Genomic DNA, 13,272 nt, shown 5'->3' with positions numbered 1-13,272 from the left:
CAATCATATCATTTTTTTAAAACACTTTCAAGGCAAGGTCTAATATAATTTTATAATTTTTTTAAAAAATGTTTGAGTAGAATATATAAATTCGAACCAACTTCAATCTAACTAAGACATGTTTCAACTATTAATTATGTTCATTTTTTAGTCCAAATTGAAGTAAGGAGAATCGAACAGCTTGTCAACGAAACTATCGTGCGATTTGACTGTTGATGCTCATTGCTAAGGTTGAGTTCATATGAATATAATATCCACACACATATATATGAATTTATATATATGGTCAGATATATATTTAGATGTGCAGTTAGATGATGTTGAATGGGAATAAAAATGAATGAAACAGCTGAGGAAGAGAGTAGGTATGTGGAGACCAATAATTTCAAATAACGTTCTTTAATGACATATCTTCAACTTTCTCAAAATACAGATGGCCAAATTAATATCTCTCTCACACACATTCAAATTTTAGTCTTATCAACCTCAACTTTAATTTTCATTTCTCATCCTTTTCTTCACATTAATCACCATACTTATTACATTAATTAATTTTATTTCCATTAGATTATAATTTAAATTTAGTACTAATTTGAATTTATCTTCTAAGTATTTCAATAAATATTTTAAAATACAAAAAGTGAATTATGACATACCCTTTTTTCTAAAAAGATCTGTATGCACAAAATAATTTTTTGAAGGATTACATTTATGTTAAAGATAACAAAAGCATAACAATATTTTATAGTGGAAAGTTTGATTGTAAATTAAAAGGGTATTGAATTCTATATCCTACATATAAATTTATGAAACTCTAACCATTTTTAAATTGAAATTAAGAACACAATATTTCTCCTGCATGATAAAACTCATATGGAATATGCTATAATTAGAAATTTCTCTGAAACCTTCAACCTTAGCATAAACATTTGTTTATTTATATAAAGGTGGGGCAGGTGATAAATAGCTAATAACAAATAAGAGCCAACAACGACTTTTTCTTTATTTAATTACAATGTGAATGTTTTAACTACACATATTCTCATCTATGTTTGTCTTATTCGTATATTTTTAAATTTTAATTTGTAGAGTTTATAAATATGTATAAAAACAAAATCTTGATGTGAATATAGGCAAAAAAAAAAAAAAAAAAAAAAAATCTTAAAAAAGGAATGAGTAATTTGTAAGATGTGAATAAGTAAGATAATATATTTTTTTAGTATAACAATTAGAATTAACCCTGCATCTTCCAGAAAGAGAGCATGCCAATTAATTATTTTCTAAGCCTTAATTTCAAAATTCCCACATAATTTATTTGAAAATTTACAATCTAATAATTATACATATTATATAGTTTAGGGCTATATTTGTATTTTAATATTCTACGTTTTCTTTTACCATTTTTTTTCTAGAGTACAAAATTTTATTAAATCTAATCTTACTACAATATAATTAAGTTTAAGAAAATTATCTCCATACAATTTCTTAATAAAATAATTTATTCAATTTTTAGGATATAAAATATTTGACTGAATACTTCATCATAGCTAAATATCTTCTTCATTTATTTCAACAAAAAAGACAAGTATCCTAAATTGGACTAAATAACCAATACACACACAAAAACAAATATTTAAGAAACAAATGTGCATCATTCTCTTTATAATTATTTGAACAAATACTAGTTATACCATTTCAAGAAAAAAAAACTTTAAATAGATATGGAAAACATCACATTTTTGCAACTTGCCAACTTGTTGAAAGCAATAATAATAAATATGTCCCCCAATTTAATAAAAGTTTGCTAGCATAAGAACTTGACTATCAATATAGTATAATATAGTGTGTATGTGTACTGTTTCAGATGCTAGGTGAACTGTAGCCTATATTTTTCAATTTAGTCCAATTTTAGTAAAAACAAATAAAACATACAAATTAATAACTAAAAAAAATTAACTCAATTCAATTGACATTAAAGTTTATTAACGTTTATAAAGTGGTTGATTCAATCCAGGCTATTTCATTTAACTTTGAATATAATCATTATAAAAAAAAAAAGAGTACAACAGCATTAAATACATCATTCAATTACTGGAAATATTATCTTTACAATTAAATTTTACCATCTCTTTTGAACGGAAGTATAAGTCAAATGTTTATGAACTTATACATACAAATAATCCTTATCCATAAACTAATATTTGGGTGCATTCACCGATCTTCACATTCTCGATTTTTTTTATTTAATATTAACTTTGAAGTGTCAAATTACAATATATTTTAAATAATGTACTTTTTTATTATATTTTAATTTTGATATAGTCGTTGTATCCTTTTAAAACTTCAAGGTCTTGGGTTCAAGTCTCATATATTGGGTGTAATCTATATTAAAACTAAGTTCATATTATTTATCTTTCTTAATCTAAATGGAAAAATATGGTTTGGAAGAAGAGAAAAATTTGTGATATGACAGGTAATCAATTGATTATACTTTATACTTTAATAAAATATCAAAATTACTATAGTTACCCGCACACATAAAAGAAATAATGTTCAAAAAAATTAACGAGTTTTAAATAATTTAGGTAAAGCTTGAGTGTGCTTATAACTCTAGTCATTATGTTTTATCTAGTTTGAAAGTAAGAAAAAAGTGCAAGTTAAGTAATACAAATATTGTGAGAAAGTGATTTGATAAATTGAAAATTTCTAGTCCCTGGCCTTTTTTTGTTTGGATTTTTTCTAATGCATTAATTCTTTTCCTGCTTTTTTTTTCTTTATTAATTTGTTACATTTTACTTATTTCGGTCGAATATATATATATATATATATATATTTTCAATACACTACATTTCTAAATAGTATATGAGATATGAAGATAAATGAGTTCAAGATATATGTAAGAGGAGGTTTGAAACAAAGAATAAGTTATTATAGCCTTAAGTTATTATAATTTGATTATAATAGTTTGTATTTTAGGTATAGATTTTTTTTTTATTTGAACTATAATAATATGTGTTTAGTGAAAAAACTAAAAAAACTAATAAATTTTAAATAATATAACAAATTGAGAGTTTAAAAATATGTGACTAACTGAAACTTTGAAGTAATATATATTATGGGGAGAGGTAATTATTCTAGTTATAGATAATTTTTATCCCAACTCTAAATATTTATATGGGAGAGAATGAAAAGAAAGGGTAAAAATATAGATTATATATAGAGAGAGATGATGGGGGAGGAAATTAAAGTAGGTGAGAGAGTGAATAAGAGGGCATTAACTCTTAAGTATAGTGGAAGGAATAATGAAGAAGTGTGTGGGAGTTTGTTCATTGTTGGGTGCGGTGGCCGTTCTGTGTGTGGTGGCGGTGGTGGAAGGTGCAATTGAAGCCGTAGAGCTTCCCGGTGGTGTTTTCGGGCCGGAAAGTATAGCCTTTGACTGCCGTGGAGAAGGGCCCTACGCCAGTGTCTCCGATGGCAGAATCCTCAAGTGGAAAGGTCCTCACTTGGGTTGGACTCAATTTGCTCTTACCTCACCCAACAGGTATAATATTATATACCCAAACCTTTCACTTTTCTTTTCTTTTTTCCACTAAATTATAACAAATAATTTAAAATTTACACTATTATCCTCCCACTTTTATAAACATTTTTAAACTATTCTTTTGAAATTTTTAGGACTTCAAATGATGGGGCTTTGACCTAAACTAAAACGATGCGGTTGATTCGCATCTTTTTCAGTTTTTTTATTATATACAACACCAATTTATATCTCAACTTTCGTTCAAGTTTTGAATTTTTTTTATTCCAACCATGTTTTAGAAATGTTTATGGAAGTTTAACCATATTATTTCAACTTTTGAAATTATAGAGATATTATTTAATTAAAAAGTCAAAAAGTTTTTAAGAGTTTTTTTCTTCTTTAAATGATCATTCTTTAGATAAAAATAAAAAAAATAAAAAAATAAAATATGTGTTGTTAATCTCGATGTCAATAGTTTGAACTAGGCGTTGAACTAAAATAATGAAAATGACTAACCTACCATTGGATACCTATTTGGTTTATTTTTATTTAAGAATATATTGTTTGAAATAGTTATTCAACCAAAAAAAAATGGATGGGCAGACTTGTATGGTTGGAAAAAAAACTTTATAAAACATAAAAGTAAAAAAAAGTTATTGTGAATACCGGATGTGTTAAAAATATTTACACCATACACCAAAATTTAGATTTTTAAATCTATCAATAATAAAATTCTGAAATTTACTATATTTTATAAATATTTAAATTCATTAGATTAGGTTTAAAAATATTAAAAAAAGTTTTTAAATGACATTTATCTAAGAAGTTTTTTTCAAAAATAGAAAAATCTACAAACTATTTACATTCTACCTAACAAAACTATAAAAAAAAAAAAAAAAATTTTAGAAAGGGTAAATATTTGGTCAAATATTCTATTTTTACCCCCACCTACCTGCTTTTCTTTACTTTCTACCAACAGATCAATGTAATAAACATTTTAATTATTTTGCAAACAATAAAAGGCTTATTTATTAATTTAAATATATTCATTTACTTTAATAATCTTTCATGGAGTTTTTACATCAATATCTAGCCAATATATTTGGCAAGACAAGAACACACCATTATTTAATTGTAGGCATTTTCCTTATTTACCCCTATCTATATTAATGGTTGGTATATCATATTAGAGCAGAGGCCAGAAGTTTGTGCATAAAGAGGAAAAAGCTTTCCCATTACAACTTTTTCTGACTTCTTATAAATTCACAGATCTTCCGATTTTAAATTATTAGGTACACACAATATATATCTTTTGTTATTTTGCAAATTTCAATCAGTTCCCACAAAGTTTCAATAATTGGTTTCTACGAGATTTGGTTAAAGCAAAAATAGAAAGCTGAAATATTTTGTGAGATCTTAAGTAAAATTAAATTTAAGGAACCAACTAAAACAAAATTCAAATTACAAGCAAGAATTTTAATGGAAAATATAAGATCAAAATGGTCAAATCATTGATGGAACTAAAAGCATCTAGTCAAACTTGTGAGTTTGAAAGCTTTTGAAAGACCAATTGGAAAAAAAAGGGCATTATAGGATTTGGAATCACTTTTAAAATCAATTACGGGGCTGACCTTACTATTTTATTAAGATTTTGACTTGGTTGATTTTTCTATTAGGAGATTCTTAATGTCGGATTTCATTTGTGTTCATCATTCTTTGATAAGATCCTAAAGTTTGTTATTTTTTGGATCAAATGTCGGCTCATTGACTTTTATGAACTTTGATATCATATAATTAGATATGATAATTGCAATAAGTAACGTAATAATTAAGAAGAGTTACAAATATAAAAAAATTCATAAGTGATTGACTCTATAACAGATAATCTGTCATAAATGATCACTATGTTGCTGATAGATTTTTAATAGACTTGGGAGTTTATTTGATTGAAAATTATATTAAAATACTAATTTGAGCTTGATTGCTATATTTGCAACCATCTTGTTAGGTGAAACAAGATTTCATTTCAAAACCAATTCGACAATGAGAGAAACAATAATCCATCGAATCTGATTAAGATTTTGTGAGGTTTCTTAAGTTTTGAATAACATTATATTATATTGATAGTGGGATGTTGGAAGATAACATGATGCACGATAAAAGAAAATTATACACGCATGATGCAACATGTTGACCAGATTCTTCAACGGAATCATAGAAGAAGAAATTAAATTCAGAAACAAAAGTCTTAAAGATGAATGGGATGTTAGAAGGTAGAGAATGATATGGAGTGTTTTTTGTGTTGTTGTTTTCAAAAGGGAAGGGAAAGAATGCGATGGGCAGCCCCAAAGTGAGGCAGCATGTGGAAGGCCATTAGGGATCAAATTTCACCCTACAACTTGTGACCTTTACATTGCTGATGCTTATTTTGGCCTTCTGGCTGTAGGACCTAAGGGTGGCTTGGCTCGCCAGCTTGCCACTTCTGCTCAAGGCGTGCCACTTCGCTTCACTAATGCTCTTGATATTGATCCTCAAAATGGCATTGTTTATTTCACCGATAGTAGCATCCTCTTTCAAAGAAGGTAATCTAATCTAATCTATGTCTCAAAATTTTAGTTTTTACTTTTGCTAACTTACTTACTATTTATCTTTGAATGGTATGATATTTTGGTATGTTTATAAATATTTTCAAAATTTTTATTATTTAAGATAAAATTTCATATATATTATGTGTGTATAATATATATATTTTGTACTCATTTAAACTTAAAAATATTTAATTTTATACTTTTTTTCTCTCCTTTCTTATTCCTTCTTTTCCTTGTCTCTGCCTCCTTCCAACGTTTTTCTTCATGGTTACCACTGTCACTAGCCATTGTCCACCACAATACTTCTTTTCTTCTCACTCTTTCCCTTTCTCTTTTTCCTTATTTTCTCCTCTACTGGGGCGAGAAAGAAAGAAGAGAGAAAATAGTGGTGGGATATAATAATGGTCATCGAATTGATGGCGGTGAACAACAAACAGTGGCAATGACAGCCATAAAGAAAGAAGGTTGAAGAAAGAGATGGATAAAAGAAGAAGAAAGAGGGAAAAGAAAGAAATATCATAAATTTAATTTTGGTTCCAAAAAAATGTGTTATACTTCATATTGATATATAAAGTGTTGAAATGTTTTTGTTTTAGTCAACTATATACATATATATATATGAGTTTATTGTTTATATGACAAATAATATTTTAATATTCCAAATAATAATTAAAATAGCCCTTGGTTTTCTTTTTCTTTTTTCGTTTCATGGAAATACTAAACATTAATATTGCAATAATTATACCTCTAGTTTGTTGTTTTCTTTCGAAGTTGTAACTTTAAATACTATTTTGTTAAGAGTATAAAATAAAAAATATTATTAAATGCCATTTAATAAATGAAGTTTGACATTTTCCAAACCAAAAAAGCATTCCACAAAATGTGGATGGATACAAAGAAAAATAGGGTATAGCTTTTATGTGTATTTATTTATGAAAAATAGTTGGTCGGATTGGGTTATACCTATTTCTATGCAATTCCCCATTTACTAAATTAAAAAGTAAATTATTATATTTTTGTTAGGTAAATGAGGGACCAAGTTGTGATTAATAATTATTGTCTCTTATATTTTACGTAGCAAAAAGAGTATAATAATTTAAAGTTTTTAAAATTTTCGATATGAAAATATTATAATATAGGTAGACAATTTTGAAGTTGGATAAAATTCTTATCATATATATGCCATTAAAACTATACTTGTTGTTCTATATAATAGCTTATAATATAAGTAAAAAGAAAATATATTGCTTAGACAATAAAGTGGTGTATATGCATGTTACTTCATTTTCAACAAATTAAGAAAATTATTCTACGTTTACAGTTTTAGTAAAACTTTGAACCAAAATCCAAAAATTATAATATTTAATTATTACATGTATTTCTATAAAGTACCAATAAGAAGTATAAGTCTTGATATTAATTAGAAGTATATACAAAGTGATCCAATAAAAACTTTCTATATATTTAGATAAATACTTTAATTAATGTGTTGCAAATTACAATATTAAAAATAAATTTTCATTTGAACCATTAAAATTTTAAACCATTTATGAATATGTACCTTGAATTCCATTAAGGTGTGACACAATTTCAATTGAATTATCAATCATTTTAATGACATTGACACTTGAATAAAAATTAACGTGACATTAAAAAAAAACATTTATGTGAGATATCATCTTTAAATGCTTAATATCAATACACCCTACCTTGATTTTAAAACTTAATTTTCTTTAACATTTTTTTTTTCCAAACTATAACAAATTTTTTTATGGAATTCTAAAGAAAAAGTTAGATATTTAGTATTTTAAAAATGGCAACTAAGAAAATGAAATGATAATAAATATGGATAATTAATTGGTGTAATTTGTTGGGGAAAAGGGTTTGGTTGTTGTCGATAATGAACGGAGACAAGACAGGGAGGCTATTGAAGTACGATCCACGTACCCAAAATGTCACCGTGTTGCGGAATGGCCTCGCTTTCCCCAACGGCGTGGCTTTGAACGCCGATTCTTCCTTCCTTCTAATGGCTGAAACCGGCACTCTCCAGGTCTTAAAGTTTTGGTTAAAGGTAATTATTAAATCATCATAACTTTTCTTGCTATACTTTTAAAAGTTTTACCTTTTCTTTTTTCTTTTTTTTCAGTTGTATCCATTTTTTTTAAATCTTAAATTTAGAAAAATATTGTGAATCTTATTTTATCTTAATTAATGATGCAAGGGTCCCAAAGCTAACACGATGGAGATATTCGCGCAACTTGAACGGTTTCCAGACAACATAAAAAGAACTGATAACGGTGACTTTTGGATAGCCATGAACAGTGCAAGAGGGACACTGGATACTCAAACGTGGAAGGAGCTGTACCGGGGAGCAACAATGAAGCAGGGGGAAGTGAAGATCCCGTGGATTCAGGCCGATCCGGTGGCGGTGAAGTTGAACGAGAGAGGGGAAGTGAAGGGGATGGTTGATGGAGGGGAGGGGCAAGCATTAGAGTCAGTGAGTGAGGTTGAAGAAAGTAGAGGGAGGTTGTGGATTGGTTCAGCTGTTAAACCATACGTTGGTTTAATCATCAATGGATAGAACCATAGAGTACTCAGTACACATTGGCATTTGAAAAAGAAAAGAAGGAGAAATGGATAAACTTCTGTGTTAAAATTATATTATTGTATCAAGTAAATTCTTGCAAAAGATTGTGTGTGTGTGTGTGTGTGTTTTTAGTTTGTAACAAAAACCCACCAACTGGTAAATTATGATGGGGGTATATATCTTCCCACGAGTTGTAAGAATTAAGATGGAATATATTTCATGGTTATCTGATTTGATATATATATCATGATGTTAACTTTCATGAAGTTTAAATGGACGTTCAGTCTAAAATCGAAACTTGGAAATAAAGGAATAATGGTTGAATCTAGAAAGATAGACATATTACATCGAGAAAATAAAAGGAATTTAAATGGAAATGTGCAAATTTATCTTACTAATTTATTGCAGAAGTAAATATGTTAAATGGTCTGTGACATTATACGTACAGACAAAAATTAGTGGTTTCTAGTGTCCAAATTCTCAATTATACCTTTTGAATAGTGTCAATTTACGTTAGATTCTACTTTGAAAGTAAGAAAGCTAAGTCATTTAAAAAATTTAAAGTAGTGGACTGCCTATATATTAAAAACAGATTTTGAAATATTCTAAAATCTATTCTAAATTAAACCTTTTTTTTTTATGTATATAATACTCAACAGGAAAATTATATCATTAAATTCAATTTAAAGAAGTTTCATTTTAATAGAAAAAAAATTAAAATATTTGGCAAAATGTATTTCAATTTGTTTCCTATTAAACAAAAATGAATTCTTTAATTGAAAAAAAAAAACACTTATTTCTCAATTTAAATCTAATTAAACCAACTCTAAATTTAGGGTTATCATTAGCAAAAAATAATTATGATAAAAAGAAGAGAAAAATTGAAGCTTGCAGGAGTTGAAAGGGTGAAAAGATAAGGCAATAATTAGGTATATTGTAAAAATTTTCTTTAAAAAAACTATAAGGCATGAATTTAGATTTGTTTTTATAAGTAAATACAATTTTTTTTTTTGCGTTCATAATGTTAGGTACAAACAAAAGTAGATTAATACACCAAAACATAACCTTTACTTATGAACTATAATGAAAGTAAATACAAATATGAAATTTTAGGTATACAAACCTACCGTATTTAATAAACTACGGTATATTTATTAAGTGCACATAAAGATATGAAAATTTTACAACACAATAATCAATGAGAGAGGTATATTTCAATTTTCCAACAAATTTATCACAAAAAAAGAAAAGAAAAAATGATGATATATTTCGAGGTCTAATTATAATAGATAATAAATTTAAGAATGATAATTAAATAGTCTTTTTTACAGAATGAATGTAATTGGTAGGAGTAACATACCCACCGACCCCACGAACACGACCGTGATGCTCTTTTGTACCCAATGCGTGGGTTAACACATCGTTAGAAGAGTGTCCTTTTTGAGACGATGAAGACGTATTCATTGAAATCTCATCCTAAAACAAAAACCAATCTAAGTTATAGAAATGTGTAAACAAAACCAATCTAGTTCAAATGTTCAATATACAAAAAGTCTTACAATTTTATGGACAACTTGTTGAACGTCGTCGTTCTCATACTCCCATTTTTTTGTTAACTCGAGCCTTTTTCCACATGATGACTCGATCCAACTCCGGTTGATTTGAACCTTCCTTTTCTACATTCCAATTCCATAATAAGATTAGAACAACCTTTGATAAAGTTTGATAAACTTAATAAATTAGTTCTTACCATTTCCTCGATAAGATTGACATAACCCTTCCTCGAAATCCTATGGTTATACTTGTTCTTAGATCGTCTATCTTGTTGCAGAAGTCTTTTTTCCTATTTTCCAAAAATATTGTTAGTGAGAAAGTAACACACAATCTAAACCTTACAAATATATTTGTTAGTGAGAAAGTAACATACCTGAAAAGTTTCACACAATCTAGACCTTACAAATTCTGCCCAATGATGTTGATCAATGAATGAATACTTTTCTGGTGGAACTTGTAGCAGTTGTGGTTCATCCTTGTGTGGCATAATATATTTTGTTGTTAGCCAACACTTAAACTGACGAAACGAAATGCCTGCAGTTTGTATAATATTTTTCCTAGATCTTGGATCAATGACGAATGCGGCCTAAATATTTAAAAGTGATTAATAAAGTATACATCAGGAACATTATCAATATAAGCACATTGAAATTATATATATACCTCGACCGTACTGAAGATTTTATCTTTCAGCTCTACAGGCACACTTTTCTAGGATGAATATGTGATCGGGACATGATAATGTGTTGTTGATCCTATGAAAGACTTCAACTTTGGTCCATTCTCACCAATGGGTACTCCGTCTTCATTGTACATCACCACCTTCTTCTCTCCCAAACTTATAATGCGAGTGACATCAAACATAATAGTTGGTCCTCGTGGTCTACATATCTGCTTTGGGGTTTCATTTTCAGTACGAAGATGTTCATCATCCTCAATTCCAAATGTTGGTTTGAACTCATTAACACCAGCTTCTTCATCACTAAAGTTGTCCATGTGTGATGTATGAATCAAAGGCTACCAATGAAAATGAAGAAACAATTAGCATAGTATACAAGTTTTAAACAAAACTAAAAACTGATCAATTAATTGAGATGGATGAGCATAATAAACGAATGGTACTATTAGTTTGAGAACAGTAGAACAAAACCTTATAATATTATGTAGGTATCCATGTGCCTTCACAATCTGCTCGTACGTATGTTAAGATGTTGTCATCCAAGTCATTATTTAAGTCAACATCTGGCATACCATTGGGTATTCCTTCACACTGTAGTATTGTATCACCAAGTTCATCGTTGTTATATCGATCTTCAAAAAGTCTCTTTGTGGTGGAGTAAGCACAACTGACCATCTAACATCGCTTGGATCCTCAACTTAAAAAACTTGTTTTGCTTGACTTGCTAGTACGAAGGAGTCTGACTTGTGTCATACTCTATTCAAATCAACTAAAACATAACCAAGTTAATCAATCAGAACACCGCCGTTGTTTTGAACCCAATCACATTTAAACACAGGAACATTAAACGTATTATAATTTAGTTTCCATATCTCTTGTATGACTCCATAAAATGACATATCTCCGATGACCGGATTTTTATCTTTAGAACTAGACACTTGCATTGTTTTTGCAACTAAGCTAACTCCACTGTTTTGTACACTTCGTTCTTTATCACAAGATTGTGTGTGATAGCGACATCCATTGATTGCATAACCACTATATCTAATAACAAAAGGATGAGGGCCATGAGCAATCCATCGTAAGTTATCTGAAACTCCAGCATTTCCAACTTCAAGCTCAGTTGATACCTAACATGATAATTCTATATTTAAAATTGGACACATAACATGTGTAACTAAATTACTATGTTCAGCACTATACCTCTTCCCGTAGCCAGTGTATAAAAGTTCGATTATGTTCCTCTTGAAGCCATTTCTGATTTCTAGACTTATTCCGATATTGTAGTTGCAAAGCCTTCATATGTTTTCTTTGTAGTCATCAATTCAAACATTGTAATATAGTTAGATTAAGTATATAAAAGTCAATAAAACAATCAAGAAAGCAAGAAAAACTTACTCTGTATATGGTTGGACATCGACTGTATTTTCCAAAACATATTGATGAGCTTGATGTAGAAGTTCTTGTTGAGGTTTGAAAGGAACTCCCATGGACAATGGTCTACCAATGTTTGAAGTATCTAAATGGTCTTGTGACTTGCGAGTCCCAAGTCCAATGGGATCTACTCCAGATAAGAAATCAGTACAAAATTCAACAGCTTCTTCTATTAAATAACTTTCAGCAATACAACCTTCTGGACGATATCTATTCCTCACAGAGTTTTTAATGACCTTCATGAATCTTTCAAAGGGATACATCCATCGAAGATATATAGGGCCACAAAGTTTGACTTCTCTAACTATGTGTACTGTGAGATGAATCATGATTGTGAAGAATGAAGGGGGAAAATACTTTTCAAACAAACACAATGTTACCACAATATCTTCTTCCAACTTGATAGTTGTTGTATGTCTAATACCTTGTTGCATACAAAATTAAAAAAAACGCACAACCTAGTTATAGCATAACGAACATGTTTCGGTAGCCCTGATCTTATCGCAATGGGAAACAACTGTTGTATGAGCACATGACAACCGTGAGATTTTAAACTATTAAGTTTTAAATCTGTCATTGACACAAGGTTTCTAATATTGGAAGAGTAACCTTCAGGAACCTTTATTTCAGACAAAGTCTTCAAAACACATCGTTTTTCATCCTTTGTAAGAGTATAACACGCGGGCGGAATGAATATTTTCTTTTCACTTGCTGATAGGGGCAAGCTCTGGTCGAAGTTTTAGATCAACTAAATCGCGTCTAGCATTCAATCCATCCTTACTTTTCCCAGGAATATCAAGAAGTGTACCTAAGATATTCATGCAAACATTTTTTTCAATGTGCATCACATCTAAACAATGTCTAACATGAAGATCCTTCCAGTATGGCAACTCAAAAAAAGAAGATAATC

The 13,272-nt window shown here is 28.9% G+C and overlaps 2 protein-coding genes across 2 annotated transcripts; one reads left to right on the top strand and one right to left on the bottom strand.

The window, feature by feature from the left end:
* Positions 1-3,218: 3,218 nt before the first annotated feature.
* On the top strand, positions 3,219-8,937 carry LOC101222671 (protein STRICTOSIDINE SYNTHASE-LIKE 10). Its single transcript, XM_004150082.3, has 4 exons — positions 3,219-3,541; positions 5,839-6,102; positions 7,990-8,179; positions 8,330-8,937. Exons 1-4 carry the CDS (start codon positions 3,303-3,305, stop codon positions 8,687-8,689), a joined length of 1,053 nt encoding a protein of 350 aa, XP_004150130.1. The 5' UTR covers positions 3,219-3,302; the 3' UTR covers positions 8,690-8,937.
* An 889-nt stretch (positions 8,938-9,826) lies between these two features.
* LOC116404040 lies at positions 9,827-12,051 on the bottom strand. Its single transcript, XM_031886209.1, has 6 exons — positions 11,400-12,051; positions 10,913-11,266; positions 10,623-10,835; positions 10,446-10,538; positions 10,255-10,371; positions 9,827-10,171 (listed from the first exon to the last, which is right to left on the bottom strand). Exons 3-6 carry the CDS (start codon positions 10,734-10,736, stop codon positions 10,007-10,009), a joined length of 489 nt encoding a protein of 162 aa, XP_031742069.1. The 5' UTR covers positions 10,737-10,835; positions 10,913-11,266; positions 11,400-12,051; the 3' UTR covers positions 9,827-10,006.
* Positions 12,052-13,272: the final 1,221 nt, after the last annotated feature.

Source organism: Cucumis sativus, chromosome 5 (genome assembly GCF_000004075.3).
Source record: "Cucumis sativus cultivar 9930 chromosome 5, Cucumber_9930_V3, whole genome shotgun sequence".
NCBI classification, from domain to species: Eukaryota; Viridiplantae; Streptophyta; class Magnoliopsida; order Cucurbitales; family Cucurbitaceae; genus Cucumis; species Cucumis sativus.
Note: the sequence above shows the minus strand (reverse complement) of the source record. Positions and strands in the feature narration are given on the sequence as shown.